The 19,942-nt window shown below is 44.6% G+C and overlaps 1 protein-coding gene across 1 annotated transcript in view; it reads right to left on the bottom strand.

Annotated features, from left to right (window-relative positions):
* The window catches only part of COLEC12 (collectin subfamily member 12), a 192,649-nt gene extending 175,920 nt beyond the window's left edge, over positions 1–16,729 (bottom strand). The window contains 1 exon segment of the mRNA XM_017873539.1: positions 16,522–16,729. Within this exon segment, the coding sequence (XP_017729028.1) occupies positions 16,522–16,528 (7 nt within the window). The 5' untranslated portion in view covers positions 16,529–16,729.
* Between the last annotated feature and the right edge of the window lie 3,213 nt (positions 16,730–19,942).

The raw sequence follows: 19,942 nt of genomic DNA on the forward strand, positions 1-19,942 counted from the left end.
TTATATCCCTTTCTTGGAAATTCATAATGGTTTTGGAACTATCAGAGACTGTGAGATGTGCTAAGAGAAGAAAAAAAAAATGGTTAACTTTGTTTTAGTCAATATTTTCAAAAGTTGACTTTAGAATCCTCTTTTGCTACCCTTAAGAGTTGGGTGGATTCAGGGCAGAAAAAGCTTGGTGCACAGTTCACTCGCTTAGGTGTTCCCCCAGACCCACTCCCAGATGTTCCCAGCTGCTCAGTTAGCAAACAGCTGATTCAGGCTAATGGAACAGTTGGGTGTTTAGGAACTTGAGGAAGAGGAAGAGGGTAAAGCTGGTGGGGCTTGTGGTTGTAGAGATGATTTACATCAAGCAACGATAGCCATGGGAGAGAGAATGAGTAGTCAGTGTTCCCAGTGACTAAAACGTGCTAGAGGGCAGAAGGCTATGCTAGGGCCCACAAGGGCTGACAGGCATGTTTTCATGAAGACAAATAGCCTGATACGATGTGCAATGCTATATTCTATTCTCAAAACCTTTTCCTCACACCATATAGATCCAAGCTCAATGTGTTGTATCCCAGATTATCTTTACAGTATCAGGGCCTGCAAAGGTGACATACTCAGATAAGGAGATTCTTCTGAGGTCAGTCTCTTTAGCAACTTAACTTTCCAATGTCTATCTCTGTGTGTCACAGCCACACAACCACCACACTCTGATGTGAATAAGGACTTGGTTAAGATTTAAGACCTCTAAGTCCTGCAGTGGTCATAACTTGATCCCTGTTTCTGACAGCAGTTTGTCTGCGAGGAAGAAGCAACCTTAACATATTAAATGACAGAAAGTGTTTAAGATTTATTCTATAAGCTCATATTTTCTTGGCTCCCACAGCTGAACTTTTGCATTTTCATTTTAATCCTACAGGCTACGTTATATTTTGCTCACCTACTTTAAAATGTGATTTTTATTTCTTTTTCTACTTTCCTTGGTAACTGGCACAGAGCCACACTGGCCAGAGATTTTGTGACAGAGAATGTTGAACAGAATTTGGCTGCTGGTTTATTCTTTGGGCCTTGGTATTTCAGAGTACCATGACTCCAAGTGAAGCTTTTGGTTCTGTTGGCTTAGAGCTGAGAGTCATCCACATTAACATGTTCCAGTCAATCTGGGGACCAAGCAGGGCACTAGCACTACAGTCAGAATTTACCTCTCATTCTTGTACGCTCTCTTGTATCAGTGTGATGGCACTTAACTCTGTCTGCCTTATATTCCAGTTCTGGTTCTGACTCCTCCAGATGGAAAGCCATTTGAAGACAGGAAACTCGTCACATTGTACCCTCAACAACTAACACATTTATGATGCCTGATAGGCACTCAACAGTAGTTGTTCAAAATTAAGGAAATGAGAGTTATACATGTCTCTGTCTTTCCCACTAGTTCATGAATTCCTAAAGGGAAAAGATGAAGTCTTTCTCTTTTTGCATACTCACCATGTTTGGGGAAGAGAAGAGACTAATATATTTAGTCAGTATCTGCTGTATGCCAGCTATTTCACATTTTGCTAAGTTTCTTTTTTTTTTTTTTTTTTTGAGACAGAATCTTGCTCCGTCATCTAGGCTAGAGTGCAGTGGCACCATCTCAGCTCACTGTACCCTCTGCCTCCCGGGTTCAAGCAATCCTCCCACCTCAGCCTCGGAGTAGCTGGGATTACAGGCCTGTTCCACTATGCCTGCCTGATTTCTATATGTTTAGTAGAGATGGAGTTTTGCCATGTTGGTCAGGCTGGCCTCAAACTCCTGGCCTCAAGTGATCTGCCTGCCTCAGCCTCCCATAGTGCTGGGATTACAGGTGTGAGCCACCACACCTGGCCGCATTTTATTATGTTTCTGTTTTACAGATGAGAAAACCAAGGCTCAGAGAAATTACATTAATTTGACCCAAGGTCTTACAGCTTGTGAGTGGCCAGACCAAGAGGAAGACACAGGTCTGTGGGGCTCAGGAGTTCCACACCATGATGGTGACTGACCCGCACACTCCTGAAACTGAAGCCTGTGCTAGCAGCTGGGAAAGCTAAGAAGCAATGACTGATATTGCAGAATCCTGAAAAGGCTTAGGAATTTGGGAATAAAGGTGAGGTTAAAATAGGAGGACTGGTGGAACATAAGTTTAAGAAGCAGTTGGCTATAACCAAAAAGATAGATAATAAGTGTTGGCAAAGATAGGGAGAAATTAGAACCCTCATACGCTGTTGGTGGGAATGTAAAATGGTGCAGCCACCATGGAAAACAGTCTGGCTATTCCTCAAAAAGTTAAACATAAAGTTACCATACAATTCAGCAATTCTACTCCTAGGTTTATACCTATGAGAAATAAAAACATACATCCATACAAAAATCTGCACATGAATGTTTGTAGCAGCATTATTCATAATAGCAAAAAAAAGGTAGAGACAAGCCAAATGTTCACTGACTGATAAATGGATAAACTGTGGTATGTCTATACAGTGGAATATTATTCAGCAATAAAAAATGAAGCACTGATGCATACTACAATGTAGATAAACCTTAAAAACATTATGCTAAGTAAAAGAGGCCACTCACAAAACACACAAACACACACACACACACACACACACATTGTGTGATTCAATTTATACGAAATGTTTACATTAGGAAAATCTAGAGTCAGAAAGCAAATTAATGTTTGCCTAGGGCTGGTGGTTCTGAGGGGAACTGAGGAGTGACTGTTAATGGGTAGGGGTTTCTTTTCAGGGTGGTGAAACTTCTGAAATTTATTATAATGATGAATAAAAACTATGTGCATATAACAAAAAAAATTGAATTGTAAACGTTAAGTGGATGATTTGTATAGTATGTGAAAAAAAGAGAAGGAGTTGGAGCTGCCCACCCAAAGAGCTGGGTAACTGCCCCTCCCTAACCACATCAGAAGATTCAAGGTTTATTACTTGGAAACATTAAAACAAAAGTTCTCTTGTCTAGTGGACACCAGGAACAGGAGATGAGAAGAACTGTAATGAAATCAGGGGAAAGGTGAAAGTTTACCAACTGAACGCTCAGATCCTGGGTCCTCTTCTCCCATTTAGCCAGAAAGTACCCTCCATGGTAAAGATTAGAAGGTTCTTCTCTGGGGAATTTGACCAGCTAAGAAAAAAATAAACTAATGGTTCTAATTCCAGGAGGTCCCCAGTGGACAGCCCAACCAGATAAACTTAAGAGTGATGGTCACAGTTCACAAAACCCACCAGTACAAAAGTTTCCAATTGACCTGTGTAATGTTCTGCTCTTAAATAAGACAGTTGAGGGTCATCAGACAACTGACACAACCTCTAACATGAAAAGACAAAGATGAAAATAAAGAAACCAGATAAAGCAATTGAGAGGAAATCTACATTATGCAGGAAAATTAATACCTCAGACAAAAAAACAAATACCATTAATACACTTATAGAGATAAGAGAAGATAATATAACTGGAAAACAGGACGCTATAAAAAAGCAACCATCAGAGAAAAAGGGCCGGGCACGGTGGCTGACACCTGTAATCCCAGCACTTTGGGAGCCTGAGGCAGGTGGATCACTTGAGGTCAGAAGTTTGAGACCAGCTTGGCCAACATGGTGAAACCCCGTCTCCACTAAAAATACAAAAATTAGCCGGGCATGGTGATACATGCCTGTAATCCCAACTACTAGGGAGGCTGAGGCAGGAGAATCACTTGAACCTGGGAGGCGGAAGTTGCAATGATCCGAAATCACACCACTGCTCTCCAGACTGGGTGACAGAGTGTGACTCCATCTCAAAAAAGAGAAAAAGAAAGAACTCTTGGAAATTAAAAATATGATCACAGAAATAAATCTCAATGGAAGGGGTGGAAGATGGAGTCAAAATATTACAGAAAGTAGAATAAAGGCATATAAATAGAAAAAAAGTAAAAATAAGGAAAAATTAGAAAATCAATTTAGAGGCTGGGTGCAGTGGCTCACTGGGATCACTTTGCAGCCCATAATCCCAGCACTTTGGGAGGCCAAGGCAGGCGGATCACCTGAGTTCAGGAGTTCAAGATCAGCCTGGCCAACATGGTGAAACCCCGTCTTTACTAAAAATACAAAAATTCACTGGGTGTGCCAGTGTGCGCCTGTAATACCAGCTACTCGGGAGGCTGAGGTTGCAATAAGCTGAGACTGCATCACTGCACTCCAGCCTAGGGGACAGAGCAAGACTCTGTTTCAAAAGAAAAAAGAAAAAAAAAAAGAAAATCAATTTAAAGGGTCTAATATTCACACAACAGGTGTCTCCCAGAAAGAGAACAGAGGGAGGGAAGCACTGGAGGAGTAAGTGAACCACATTTCCCAGCATTGAAGGACATGAGTTTCCAGGATGAATGGGCCCATCACTGCCCAGAACAAAGAAAGGAAAGAGAGTCATTCCAAGGCTCGTCATCATAAAATTTCAGAACACTGAAGACAAAATAAAATCCTAAAAGCTTCTAGACAGAGGAGAAAATGGATCGTTTATAAGAATTTTACAAAGAGAAAAAGAACAGTTTCACATTTAGCAGCCAAGTCGGAAGCTAAAGTAAATACAGCAGTGCTTTCAAAATTCTAAGGATAAATTATTTCCAATATAGGAAGCTCTCAATTCAATGAGGGGGTAACATAAAGACCTTTGCAGACCAGCAGAATCCCCAAAAATGTACATCACACACACTAGTCTCAGGAAGCTATTGGAGAACGCATTGCACTAAAATAAGGAACAAACCCAGTGTGTGTACGTGTGACTGTGTGTGTGCATGTCTGAGGGTGTCTGTGTGTGTACATCCTAACCTAACTCTAACCCTCAGTTGGTCAGAATGCTCCAGAAAAGATTTCTTTGAGAAGACAGAAATGAAAGAATTCCTAATATGTTAGAACACACAGAGGAGAGATTTGGGAAAGTAGAAGGGACTCTGGAGATGAACAAGGAAGTATGTATGAGGAACTAAAATAGCAAGAGGATTGTGAACTTGGTGGGGGGAACAAAAAGGTATGCAAGAAATATGGCTCAGCTGTGAATTGCACTGACATCGTCACAACAATATCAACACTGAATGTGGATCTGAGATTACGCCGTAACTGTATGAGAAAGGTAGACGGGAACAGGAGATACCTGCGAGGGTTGTTAGGGGAAGGTAAAAGGTGAAAGAGAACAAAACCCTCCTCTGCTATAAAAGGAAGTTTGTATATAATGCCTAAGACAAAAAAAAAAAAAAAAAAAAGAAGCAAGAGCACCATAAGCATGTCACGGAGAGATACGAGGGTCCTGGCAGATCATCGTCAATTCCTTCCAGCCCTCCATGTGCAAATCCACTTCCTTCCCTAGAATCTGGTCAGGCCCCATGACCTGCTCTGTCCCATGGAATGTGGCAGAAGTGCGAGTGGGTGGCTCCAGGGCCCCGGCCTTAGAGGCCTTGTGGCTTCTGTCTTTACACTCTTGGCAGCCAGTGGCCCTATGAAAAGTTCACCTCCCCTGCTGGACTAGAGGCCACCTGGAGAGAGAAAATCGCTGGAGGATGAGAGCAGGGAAAACGTGAGATCAGCCAGGGAGCCCTCAGCCATTCTGGCAACCCCCAGTGATTCTCCAGGTTCCTGAGGGAAGCCACGTGTCCAGTCCAGGCTGAGTTGCAGAATCGTGAGCAAAAAACCAGCTGCTGTTCTAGGCTACAGGGTTTCGGGATGCCTTTTTTAGGCATTAGCAGGTAACTGACAGAGGGGTAAATGCCAAAAGAAAATGGTAAAAAAGTTATCAAGAGGTTACCTCTGGGGAATGGAAAATGAAATGAAGGTGGCCTGGGCAGAAAACTGCTGTTTTTCAGAATTTCAGGAAACCTATAACATTATCTGACTCTTTAAACTATGTACATCTCTAACTTTGATAAGAAATAACGTAAAACAAGCAAAATAAGATCATATGAATGGAAAAGTCAGACAGACAAAAACAAAAGTATTCAGGTCCAACAGATAACCAGCACTGACAATCAGATAACCAGAAAATGCACCCAAAGAGCCAGAGAATAGAGTTTAACCTGAAGCCACAGAAGACGCAGTTTGAAGTTGGAGCCTGCAATACCTGGCACAAAGCAGGTTTCCACCAAACGCCAAACCGAACATCATAGCAAATGCAGACTTTATTTATTTATTTATTTATTTATTATTTATTTTGAGATACAGTCTTGCTCTGTCGCCCAGGCTGCAGTACAGTGGCACGATCTCGGCTCACTGCAAGCTTGGCCTCCCGGGTTCACGCCATTCTCCTGCTTCAGTCTCCCGAGTAGCTGGGACTACAGGCGCCCGCCACCACGCCCGACTAATCTTTTGCATTTTTACTAGAGATGGGGTTTCACCGTGTTAGCCAGAATGGTCTTGATCTCCTGACCTCGTGATCCGCCAGCCTTGGCCTCCCAAAGTGCTGGGATTACAAGTGTGAACCACCGCATCCGGCCAAATGCAGACATTTTTAGGAGCCAGCCTGAAGGACCGCGGACAGAGACTAGGCTGAAGTTAGACTTCTCTTCCATGCTGGCCCAGTGGTGCTGTCAACCTATGAGTATCCATCGGTGGCTCTATCCTGTTTAAAACAGGATCCATTTCCAGCTCTTGTACATTTGTCATTACTCTCAGAACAAAATGGTATGGTATCATTGGTTGTTAAAATATTTAAGTGCTTCCAAACCAACTGGTTGAAGAACAATGGCCTCTGCTCTGAGCGTTTCTGCAAGCTGTCCCTGTGTGTTTCTACTGTCACCACTACCCACTGTAGCAGGCCCTTGCCCCTGTATCCCTGGGGCCAGATGACTGGTGCCATCAGGACCCATGAGTCTGCAGTCACTCTCCACTGGCCAGTGCTCCACAGAGTTGCTTTCATATGGGAACGGTGGCTTCCACAGTGTGTCACCTGAGTTGCTAAATATTTGGAAAGCCGCCTTATGTTGCTGTGATATCCTGGACGACTTCTTTCCTAACACCAGAGGCTGACAGAATTAATGGTAATGTGTGGGCTTTGAAATTCAAAGACCTGGGTTTGAAGACTGGCTCTACCTTGTAATAGCAATAAGCTCACGTCTTTCTATAAGCTGGAACCAATGATTCCTATCTCACACATTTTGGGGAGGGAAATGTGAATCGACACATGGAAAACATCCAACACATACCGTCTGCTTAATAAATATGAGTTTTCTTTGAAGTAAGAGGACAGAGGCAGTGGTAAGAGCTACTATGCTTTAAGGTCCAAAATAAATATCTTAGGACTTTAATCATTTGGCTTCAAAACACACAAAACTCCATTCTGAGGTGACTATTTGGGGGAAGGACCAATAGGAAAGCTTGATAAGAAAAAGAGTAATACATGCTGCGGGTTCTATTTGGGCTTCAGCAAATTGGCACTGAAGTACCTGGTTGATATTGAAGAAAATTTATCTTAATGTATTTTGGGCTGTAAAACCTGAAGAAAGGTGTCCTTTAATCTTGATGTGTCCCTAAGAACAGTACGGGTAATATCTGCCCTGGTTTTATAGCTTTACAAATGTAAACCTTTATCAGGCTCCCTGTGTGGTTTCCTTTTTCCAGTCTTGGCATTTCTGGAACACAGTTATTATGTATCCTTCTGGTGAATGAACTCAATGCAGCGTAACAAAGTATCTGAGGTTCAGGATATTTTGCAGGGGGTAGCGGGTGGGCGCCGGGAATTAGATCAGTCTTCTATTCAACTGTTTTATCCCAAATGGATGAAGGAATCTGTAGCAGTTTAAATACTTGTAGATTATTTTAAAGTATCACAGGAGATTCATTTTGATTACTCAGTTGCTTACTGAATTTATGTTTTGCAACAATGGGATCACTTTTGATTCAATTATATAGTTTCTTCAAGTCAAAAGTCAAAATTATAGACTTAAAATGACTCCAATTTCTGGCACAACTTGCAATGCTGATGCTTGTAAAAACAGCAGATACTTGCTCTTAGAATAAAGAGGCATGGGTACCCTATTCCTTCCTTTACAGTCTAACAAAACTGAGAAAGGGTGTTTTTGTTACTTTTACCCCTAAGTTGGCAGTGGGGGCTAAATCAGATTTCCCCACAGCCACCAACTGCAAGAACTTAGAAGTAATCAGTAAATATGCCATCCAAAACCTTGACATCTGCCTCTATCATTTATAGATGATTATGGGGGAGGCGATGTGCTTCCCTTTCTTCTATGAGGAAAATTCTCGTCCAATCATTTTAATCATGTTAATAAGAGAGTCAGGATGAGGCCTTGAATCTCTGCCTTAAATTGAATAAGGGCCTTGGCAGGGCCTAAAATACATGGGTGATTTGGCAAGAAAAACTAATGCTGTCCATTTCTCTGGAGACAAAAAAAAAAAGTCTTTGTTTTAAAAATAACACTGACACAGTTTTTTGTTTTGAAATCCATTAACGTTGTTTAGATTATCTAAACAATTATGCCAAAGCAATATACTATAATTATCTACAAATGTTGGACCAACATTTTGAGTTTAAGAGACACAGTTCAAGAAGACTCTGAATTTGGTCTCCTCTCACCTCCCACACTGAAACGTCACACTTAAGAGATTTCAGGTCAGGCACAGTGGCTCATGCCTGTAATTCCAGCACTTTGGGAGGCCGAGGCAGGTGGATCACTTGAGGCTAGGAATTCGAGATAAGCCTGAGCAACACAGCAAAACCCTGTCTCTACAAAACATACAAAAATTAGTTGGCCATGGTGGCACACACCTGCAATCAATCCCAGCTACTTGGGAGACTGAGGCAGGAGAATTACCTGAACCCAAGAGATAGAGATTGCAGTGAGCCGAGACTGTGCCACTGCTCAAGGGATCCTCCCACCTCAGTCTCCCAAGTAGCTGGGACTACAGCCACTCACCACCGCACCCATTAACTTTTCTGTGGAGACAGGATCTTGCTATGTTGCCCTGGCTGGTCTCAAACTCCTGGCCTCAAGCAACCCTCCCAACTTGGCCTCCCAAAGTGCTGAAATTATAAGCATGAATCATCAGCCCTCCTCTCTTTTAAGACATTTTTCTTTAATGTTGCTTACCCTATTAATGTAATATGAAATATAACGTAATCTGAAACATGAACTATAATTCAAATTTCTCCTGCAAATGAAAATGTCCCTGTCTTGGCCAGGTGCAGTGGCTCACACTTGTAATCCCTTTGGGAGGTTGAGGCGGGTGGATCACCTGAGGTCAAGAGCTCTAGACCAGCCTGGCCAACATGGTGAAACCCCATCTCTACCCAAAACACAAAAATTAGCCGGGCGTGGTGGCGGGTGCCTATAATCCCAGCTACACCGGGGGCTGAGGCAGGAGAATCACTTGAACCCAGGAGGCGGAGGCTGCATTGAGCCGAGATCACGCCATCGCACTCCAGCCTGGGAGACAAGTGCGAGACTTCGTCTCAAAAAAAGAAAAGAAAAGAAAAGAAAATGTCCCTGTCTTCAGCCAGATTATCTGAACCTCAAATAGGGCATGTTCTACTCTCTACTTTGCATTCCAGTTGTTTACACATAAGTCTTGTCTTGCCTACCAGACTGCAAGCTCCATGAGCACAGAAGTTATATTTTATTCATTTTATTTGCCATTTCTAGAGGGCCTTGCACACAGGAAGTTCATACTAAATATTTGTTTAAAGAATAAATGAAAGCTAGTTAGAACTTGGTGGCCCAATTATAAATAATAAAACAAAAACATGACAGCTTAATGGAAAATTAATACTACTGATGAAATAGACATGACATCATATAGTTTAAAAACATACATATACATACATCTGTCCGAATACTTATTTAGAGACAAATTTGTTTAATGTTGTGATTCCTTGATGTCATATCCTTACTGGATAAAACTGGACACTGGATTTGAAACACAGATCTTTAAAAATATCATGTCATCAGTAGGCACATGAGCAATAGTACTAAAAAAGAAATAGTGCTCCTAGGTAATCTAAACATACTTACATATATTTATCAATTTTATACCACTACTATAACAAATAGAAAAACTGTTTCATTATTACAATTACAAACTTCACTTTGAGAATAGTCCCTGCATTTGTTATGACGATAGCAGTGATGGCAGCTGGAATGCAACCAATACTAATACTTCCCCATGTGGAGCACAACTCACTCCTTCTATCCCTGAGGTCTGTTTTAACACATTTGCAATTTGAAAATTACTTTCATTTCAGAACTGAACATTTGCCTTCATGGTCTAAATTACATCACTGATTAAATTAACATAGATGGCTCACAATTGGCAATTAACTTATTGCTGGGAGGAAGCAGCAGGTTATAACACAATATCACAATTACTAAAACAAATTGAGTTCTTATTACATACTAGCCACCATTCTGAACAACTATTTAATCCTTAAAACAACTCTAGCAGGTAGATGCCATTGTTGTCCCTCATTACATTGATAAACTGGGGACTAAGTGGGGGTTAAGTGACTTGCCTGAGGTCACCAGGCTCTCTGGTTTCTGAGCCCACACTCCTCGCCAGCACACAGAAATGATTGGGTCCAACACCTGGGATCACTAAACATAATTGTATCTTATGAGATGGTTATATTTTAAAGCATGTATTATCTACTTTAAAGTGGGACTGTTTTGCCTTTGCATAATAAATTGTTTTATAAACATCAGCTAGTTTCCTAACATTTCTATGTCATAAGAAAGTAACTGGGGCAAAAGAAATGTGGCTTCGTCCACAGAGCCAGAGACAAGTGAGTTTTTCACGCCAAATGGAAAACATCCAACATCACAGGCTAGTGAATAATACCTCACATGATACTGAGGTGTAATATCACGTCATTCAGGAAGCATAAAGGAGTCATGTTTAATATATCCAGGTCCAATACACGTATTTCATTTTAAATCTCCCATGCTGAAAAATGCATTTCTTTTCTATTTTTAAGAATATCGATAGAATATTCCTGATAAATTCAGAAGTTAAGAGAGCTCCTAGAATCTCTTTGGAATCTTAACTTGGGATTACTAATTTAGGTTTATATTGGCTTTCACTGCTGTATAATTACAAAATGCCCTTAAGCAATCAGCAGGACCTTTTCGAGGTACGATACTGGTTTTGGTTCTTCAAACGTCATGCACTGAAAAAGAAATCAAATCACTGCTTGACTGAGAAGTTACTTCCCTTAAGGTTTAGATGGTTGGTGTGGTTAGAAACTCTGTTGTCAGCAGTAAAGAATGAACTTTCTATGAAAAATGTCTATACTTTCCTGTTCCTGGTTTAAAATACTTAGTATTATTATTATTTTTACTGACCACTCACCGGTGGTTACAGTCTGTTCATGAAAATGGCACTTCTGACAATATTTCATTTTCTCAATGCAAACCTGTTAGCAAGACGAGTGCAGGGGCCGTTTTCAGAGTTGGTGGCTACAGTAGGACACCCACACTCATTCAATCAGCGGTAAGCAAAACCTCCCAGAAGATAAGCTACACAGGGCAGCAATCCTGGAATCTGCTTTATCTTTGCAAGAGCTCCAGTTTAGAGCATCTCCTCCAGTGGCTGACTGAAGAACACATCAATCCTTCAGACCTCTGACGCTAGGTCATTACAGTTACGAGTCCAGATGATAGAGCCTTGTCTACCTTGCTCACCCAGTATCTAGTGGAGTGTGACAGCACACAGTAGGACTTCACAAAGATGTAGGACTTGAATGCATTATTAGGGTATAGCTAGGAGGGAGACTGGGCTAGAGATTATACGTGTGATTCTGGAATCAGACAGTCTGAGCTTGAATACTGATCACCCCCCACCAATTAGCTGGGTACCCTTAGACAAGTAACACAACCTCTCGGAACCCAAGTTTTCCTACCATCAAATGGAGGAAATGATAATGCCTGGCATGGCAGGTGCTCAATAAATGTCAGCTATTATTAAAGGGAAGTCTGTGTTAGGCTGGCCTCCCTGAGAGATCACTCACATGCTGGTTTCACCCAGGGTGAAACATATTTTCTATCACAAAATTTAAATGTCCATTTTCCCATTTGAAAGCTAATACTTCAAGGTCCATTTAAGTATATTTGGCAATGGTTGCGAGGGTTGTTTTGAAATAATATTATAGTGAGAATAAGCATCTAGTAGGAAAACGAGATGCTCTATTATGACACAGCCTGAAAGCCATCATCGGCTAGTTTTTTCCATTCACCGCATTTTCAGTGGATGAGCCACATAGCAAAGGGTTGCAGCCACTGGAACAACCTTGGGAAATTGCATAGGAGACCACAGAGAAGATCTATACTTAGCAATAATTAAACCTCAGATTAAGAACGTCAAGCATTCCCAAACTAATGAAAAGTCAAAAGTATAATTAGATGGTAAATTTGCCTCCCAGAGAAGGGCAGCCCCTATTACCAATCAGTGAAGGGAGAAAGGCCTCATTTTGTTTCCATTTTCCTTTAGAAAATATGACTCTTTCAATGTTAAATGCAATTGCCTTTATAGGCTTGTTTGCTTATCCCAGTTAAGAACAAGAAATCTTAGAGAGACACTGGAAAAGCAAAAAGACTGTGAGTCCCAAAAAACTCTGGGAGACGTATACTGCTCACTAGCGCATTTGAAATATATTATTGCCAAACAGTATTTCAGAAATATTTACGCACAAAAGTAAAAAAAAAATAAGCAGCTGAACACTGTGTTTTCATGGCACCGGCCTCCTCTCTGTGTTAAATTATAGCACTGGCTTGGACCTCTGTGGTTCCGGGTGGTGGTGGCTGTTTTTGGCTGTCTCTTAGGCAACAAGTGCTGCTGCACTGAAACTAACCAATATCCCCAACTTTAAGAACCAAGAATGTGATTTAGTAACGACACACCTAACTCTAGAGGAGTCCGATTCCTTCATCAAGAATGTGAATATGTATCCAAAAAGCCATGAGATTTATGGTGTAGTACTGCTAACTGAAAATGAAATTGGAAATAAATTAAAACAAACTTCATGTTTTAATCAGTTTGGAAGACTTCAAGTACTGCAGCAACGGGGAAAGTAATTTTCTTCTGGGTAATATATAATGATGTCATTATTTTGGTACTTGTGACTCCCGGGATGGAGGAAATGGATGTTTGCTGAATGCAACAGATAGGTGGCGCTGTGACTGACGGCAGACGCAGGATTACATTCCAAGAGCCCGGTCATTACAACGGCCATATACGGGTTTAAACATCAGAATTAGAAAAGTCACGTTGGTACCCTAAAAAGGCATCTGACTTGCACAGGAATATTTACTTTTGCAAATGAACTTCTGTAACTTCTATTGTGTCCACTGATTTTCAATTTGGCTAAAGAATGTGTTGTGTGTGTGTCTGTGTGTCTCTGCGTGTGTGTGTGTGTGTGTGTGTGTGTGTGTGTGTGTGTTTGAGAGACAGATTCTTGCTTCTGTCACCTGAGCTGAAGTGCAGTGGTGCGATCTTGGCTCCCTGCAACCTCCACCTCTCGGGTTCCAGCGATTCTCCTGCCTCAGCTTCTCAAGTAGCTGGGACTACAGTATGCACCACCATGCCCAGCTAATTTTTGTATTTTTTAGTAGAGATGGGGTTTCACTATATGTCGGCCAGGCTGGTTTCACTATATGGTGATCCGCCCGCCTCAGCCTCCCAAAGTGCTGGGATTACAGGCATGAGCCACTTCACCTGGCCAAGAATGTTTTAGATTAACACGTTTATTCTAAGAATTTACAAGGCTTGTCATTGTTTTCTATCATGTTGGCTTTCTGAAGCATGGTGAGTTAATAACTATTTGATGTAATCAGGAACCTGGGGAAAACCTTTAGTTGGTTCCCTATGGCAAATGATCAAAACAATTCCACTTGGTAAAAGCAGCTTTCCTTTTTGTCTAGGCTTCCAAAGCCTCAGGTCCAACTGGTTGGCTCCACCTCTTCCTGGATACAGCACCAATTGCAGGTTACTTGGCCAGTTAGTTGTCTCAGATTCACTTTTTTTTCTAGTCATCTTCACCAGAGGTTATCTATCTGGTGTCTTAGGGCCTTCCAAGTCACACGGGGTAACTGACAAAGCTTGTCTTTAGATGCCTACCCTATCCTCCTAGTTGCCAGTTCCTATTTCTTCTAGACTCAGTTTTCATACCTATACTGTTAGGACTGAAATATCTACTCTCAGGGCTGTTGAGAGGATTAATCGCAATATGTTTGTAGTGTATATAGTACAGTGGCTGGCACTTAGTAGGTACTAAAAAATTATTACTGCCCCTCCTGTTCCCACCTCACCACTCAGACAAACATAATAAATACAGATCACGTGGTAATAATTTAATGGGCACGCAAACCTCTCATGAAATATTTTTTCTTTTTTTTTGTTTTTTGAGACGGAGTCTCGCTCTTGTCACCCAGGCTGGAGTGCAATGGCTCGATCTCGGCTCACTGCAACCTCCATCTCCTGAGTTCAAGCTATTCTCCTGCCTCAGCCTCTCAAGTAGCTGGGATTACAGGCGCCCGCCACCATGCCCAGCTAATTTTTTGTATTTTTAGTAGAGGCAGGATTTCACAATGTTGACCAGGCTGTTCTCAAACTCCTGACCTCAGGTGACCTGCCCACCTTGGCCTCCCAAAGTGCTGGGATTACAGGTGTGAGCCACCGCGCCCGGCCGGAATGTTTTCATTTTTAAAAGAGGCCTTCAAAATGATTAGTCTACCCAGGGATTCACCAATCCGTCCCTCCATCAACCTCCCCGACTGGGGCAGAAAGTGTATGGGGCTTTTGGGCAGTGCTAGACCACAGCGGGTAGGTCCAGAATGCAGCATAAATCTCCCCAAAAATGTGTTTAGGACTTTTGGGTATGTTTTCCAGTGCAGATATAAAGTGGAAAAGTATCTCAAGTGCCATAGCGGTCCTTCACTCAGTAAAAAGCATAACAAAAGTTTCAGGGTTTAAGAACCCACGTGGAAGCTAATGGAGTGAGTAGGTGGCTTATCTTCCCAGGCTTTAAAAACCAGTAGCCTTAATGACCAGCAAAGAGAAGACTGACTTCTGGCTAAAATGATCACTGAGCCCCAGATAACTTTCAGCCATGTGAAATTCTTTCCTCTAGGGAGTCTCCTCAATTAGAGCTAGCTAAGGAATGTGTGTATTTCCTAGAATGTAAATGAGAGAAGAGAAACTGAGATGGAGACAGAAGGAAAACATGCCACTGCATTTTGAAATTCTCTAGGCAGAAAGTTGTATTGTGTCTTTTGTTTCTTTTTGCCTGGGACAGACCACTTTTCACCTGGCTGTCAGTCACCTCCCTTCCCGAGGTCTCCCAACGTGTAGACCTCACACCTTTGGAAAAGGAGTGAATTGGTAGGGTATCATCACTCCTGATAATTCAGCGCGAGCTGCCCTTCAGAAAAAAAACTTTCCAGAGCCAAAAGTTACTTTCCAAGCGCCTTGGGGCTTCCCGGGCGCCTCCCTCGGACAGCAACCCTGGCAAGTCAAAGCGATTGCATCGCCAGGTCTCTGGCGGCTGGAAGCTCGGTCACCGCGGTCAGATGGCATTTCGCACCCAGCCCGGCACAGGGCTGTGTTATCCTAGCACAGAACCAGGAACTCTCACACGAAGCCTTGTGTAAACACAACGCGGGCCCATTCCTGAACGACTCTTTGATGCCTCCGCTGCAGTTATTTATCTCATACATAAATCAGGATTCCGCTGACAAATCTCCACTAAACAGAAGTCCGCCCAGCAAAGTCCTTCTTGTTGCGCTTCTTTTTAAAGTACGATAACATCCGACACTTCCAGAAACCGGCCTGCAGAGGACACCACGCAGGGGGCGACGAACCGGCTGATGTGTGTCACCCCTGAACACACGTGGGCACAACCACCCCACAGGCGGGCACGTGGAAGGGACGCGGAACCGAGAGCAATTATTTTCCAGTAGGTGAATCTGATGAAGAAAGATGCCAAATGCACTTCCCGAGCCAGCTGAACTCCTCGGGCACCTAATCATTGCCAGATGTGGCGAGGGCACACGGCGAACATCCCCAGTCCCGGAGAAAACACCCGGCCGCCAGCGCGGGGACTGCTTGGGCCGGGAAACGGCAAGAGGCGGGAGGAGAGAGGACGGGGCGAGCGTGGGGAGCGCTGCGAAGTGGAAAACCGACCGGGAGGGATAGCGATGCCTCCACTCTCCTCGGCATGTTTTTTCAATTAAAAAGTTGGAAACTGGTATCCGTAAACAACGACTTGGGCTAAGGGCTTCAAACTACTTGCAAAGACGCGATGGGGAAGGGAATACTTGGCGCTTCAAAATCCCAAGCTCGAGGTCTCCAGCCGTGCCTGACCCGGGAGCCGGGTGCGCCCCCAATGTCCGCGCACGAACGCGACACCCTGGCAGCCCCGACTCCCCCGGCCAGCAGCCCAAGGGAAAGTTCGCGCCGGAGGCACCTCCACCGCCTCCCGCGCGCCCCAAAGCCCGTTCCCCCTGCCCGGAACCCCGCGGGGCTGCCGCCGCCCTACCTTTCATGGTGACCGAGGGGACGCACCGCCAGCCAGGGAGCTCCGCGCGAGCGCCGCGCAGCCGAGGAAGTCGTCCTGAGCGGCCGCTCACTGCACGCCCATGGTAACCGCGCCGCACGCCGGCCGTCTGCGCCCCAGTCCTCCCTCGCCGCCGCCGGCCCGCGCTCCCCGCGCTCCCGGCTTGGCGCTCTGCTGCCGCGGGGTTGCCGCGCGCCAGCCGCGCCGCGCCGCTCTCCCAGGCGGGAGGCGCCGCTCCCGCCACGCCCTACCCCCTGGCCCGACCAGGCGAGCGGCGGCCGCGCCACGCCCCCCTCGCGCCCTCCCGCGCCCGCCCCGCCCTCGGCCCGCGCCTGCCCTCGCTGGGCACTTTCTCGCCTACCCTCTTCTGCGCGCCCTGGCGCTGCTCGCCCGCGCTCTCTCTTTTTCCCATTGCACCAGCATCAGGATGAAGTCGGGAGCAAAACCTTTCCCCGAGCGGTCCAGCGTTCACCTTCGGTGTGCACCTAAGGGGCCGCTGCTGCTGGGGTCGTTTCTACACTCCAAACTACCTAGCAAGTGTGGGGCGAGAGGATGGGGAGCTGCTGTGCCACGGGGGTGGCGGGGTAAGGTGGGCCCTTCCCCAAATGGCTGTGGGGCATGGAGAGCTACAGAATGTCCTCTGGGTTCAGAGGTTCCAAGTGCGTGCGCTGGTTGATTCCCGAAGGACACCGAGCAGGAGAGAACGCTCGCGCTGTCACCCAGGTAGAGCCCGAGTCGCCAGAATCCGAAGTCACCATTAGACACTCTGTCTGCGCTCTTGGACACCTCCAGAGAAAAAGCCAGCACATCCTGCCTTGGCTGGAAAAGCCACCCTTCCACCCAGCGCCCCTGAAATGATCAGATTGACTCCAGTTTTGTTGCGAAAGGAGGCCGGGCTGCTGAGAGGCTCCCTGAGTTCCTTTCGTGGTCGCCCGTCACATTGCCCTGCTGTATACTTAATAAAGCCCGTGTTTATCTTTCCCTTTAGAACCCCCTTTAAGCAGACTCATTGCTTTATTGCTTTAACACATACACTAAGTGGTGAGTGGAGCTGGGGCGACGGAGGTGCGGAGAAACTTTCTGCCACATGTTGAAATTACAGATGACTACTCAGACGCACTAGACCCCCAAAAGCAATCGACCACCGGCTGGGCAGTGGTTGCAGCTTTTCAGTTTGCCCTCCTGAGGACTTGGTAACACGGTGTAACCAATCCATTGGTTCCCTGTAAGTACGGGATTCTTTGCTCTAGTAAAAGGTAGTGCCCCAAAGTGAATACATTCTAAAACATTAAATAAATTCTCCATTCCAGAAGATTCCTTTTTGCCTTTTTTTTCTTTCTTTCTTTCTTTTAAATTTTTTAACATAAGGAGGAACCTTGAACATGACGGACAAATAAAAGACCACAATGCTTTTTCGTTCCCCACTGTCTGGGGTTGATGAAACTACAGGGCCCCCGGTCCTGCAGCATGTTTCAGATCTCAGTGAGGCACCAGCCTTGGTTTTCAGGGCAAATGGGGATCCCTGAAGGGAGCTCAGGATATGAATTCTCAGCCCGGAGTTTACTAACCAATGGCGCGATCTCGGCTCACTGCAACTTCCACCTCCCGGGTTCAAGCGATTCTCCTGCCTCAGCCTCCCGAGTAGCTGGGATTACAGGCGCGTGCCACCACACCCAGCTAATTTTTTTGTATTTTTAGTAGAGACGGGGTTTCACTATGTTGGCCAGGCTGGTCTCGAACTCCTGACCTCGTGATCCGCCCACCTCTGCCTCCCAAAGTGCTGGGATTACAGGCGTGAGCCACCGCGCCCGGCTTTTTTTTTTTTTTTTTTTTTTGAGACAGGATCTCACTCTGTCACCCAGGCTGAAGAGCAGTGACACAATCTCGGCTCACCACAACCTCTGCCTCCTGAATTCAAGCAATCCTCCCACCTCAGCCTCCCAAGAAGTTGGGACTACAGGCGTGGGTCACCACGCCCAGCTAATTTTTGTAATTTTAGTAGAGACGGGGTTTCACCATGGTGGCCAGGCTGGTCTCAAACCTGACCTCAAGCGATCCGCAGGCATCAGCCTCCCAAAGAGCTGGGAGTATAGGCGTGAGCCACCGTGCCCTGCCGGAAAAATAATAATAATAATAATTTTTAAAACCCAAATTATGAATATGACACCAAAAGTACAGGCAGCATAAGAAAAAATATAGATAAATTGTACTTCTTTTGTCCCTCAAAGGACAGTATAAACAGAGTGGAAAGCCAACCCACAGAACAGGAGAAAATATTTGCAAACCATATATCTGACAAGGGATTAATATCCAGGATATATAAAGGATTCCTGCACCTCAGCAACAACAGCAAAACAGACAACCCAATTTGAAAATGAACCAAGGACTTACATAGACATTTCTCCACAGAAGACGTATAATGGCCAATAAATACATGAAGGATACTCAATCACTAATCGTCAGGGAAATTCGAATCAACCGCAATGAGCTACCACTTCATAGCCGGTAGGATGGCTATTTAAAAAAACAAAACAAGGCCGGGCGCGGTGGCTCAAGCCTGTAATCCCAGCACTTTGGGAGGCCGAGACGGGCGGATCACGAGGTCAGGAGATCGAGACCATCCTGGCTAACCCGGTGAAACCCCGTCTCTACTAAAAAATACAAAAAACTAGCTGGGCGAGGTGGCGGGCGCCTGTAGTCCCAGCTACTGGGGAGGCTGAGGCAGGAGAATGCTGTAAACCCGGGAGGCGGAGCTTGCAGTGAGCTGAGATCTGGCCACTGCACTCCAGCCTGGGCGACAGAGCGAGATTTGGTCTCAAAAAAACAAAAAAACACAGAAAGTAAGTGTTGGCGAGGATGCAAAAAATTCAGAACTTCTGTGCATTGCTGGTGGGAATATAAAATGGTACAGCCACTGTGGAAAACAGTGTGGTGGTTTCTCCAAATATTAAACACAGAATGACCACATAATCCAGGAATTCTATTTCTGGGACCCAAAAGAATTGAAAGCAGGGTAACAAATAGATGTACATCCAGGCTCATAGCAACATTCCTCACAATAGCCAAAAGGTGGAACAGCCTAGTGTTCACTGTTGAATGAATGGATAAACAAAATATGGTACAGTCATACAGTGGAATATGATTCAGTCTTTAAAAGGGAGGAAATTCTAACACATGCTACAACACGGATAAAACTTGAGGCATTATGCTTTGTGAAATAAGCCAGTCACAAAAGGACCAATATGATTCTACTTATAAAAGAGAATAAAATGCGGCCAGGCGCAGTGGCTCACGCCTGTAATCCCAGCACTTCAGGAGGCCAAGGTGGGTCAATCACGAGGTCAGGAGTTTGAGACCAGCCTGGCCAACATAGTGAAACCCCTGTCTCTACTAAAAATACGAA

The sequence above is a fragment of the Rhinopithecus bieti genome, unplaced genomic scaffold, assembly GCF_001698545.2.
Source record: "Rhinopithecus bieti isolate Rb0 unplaced genomic scaffold, ASM169854v2 scaffold_6946, whole genome shotgun sequence".
NCBI classification, from domain to species: domain Eukaryota; kingdom Metazoa; phylum Chordata; class Mammalia; order Primates; family Cercopithecidae; genus Rhinopithecus; species Rhinopithecus bieti.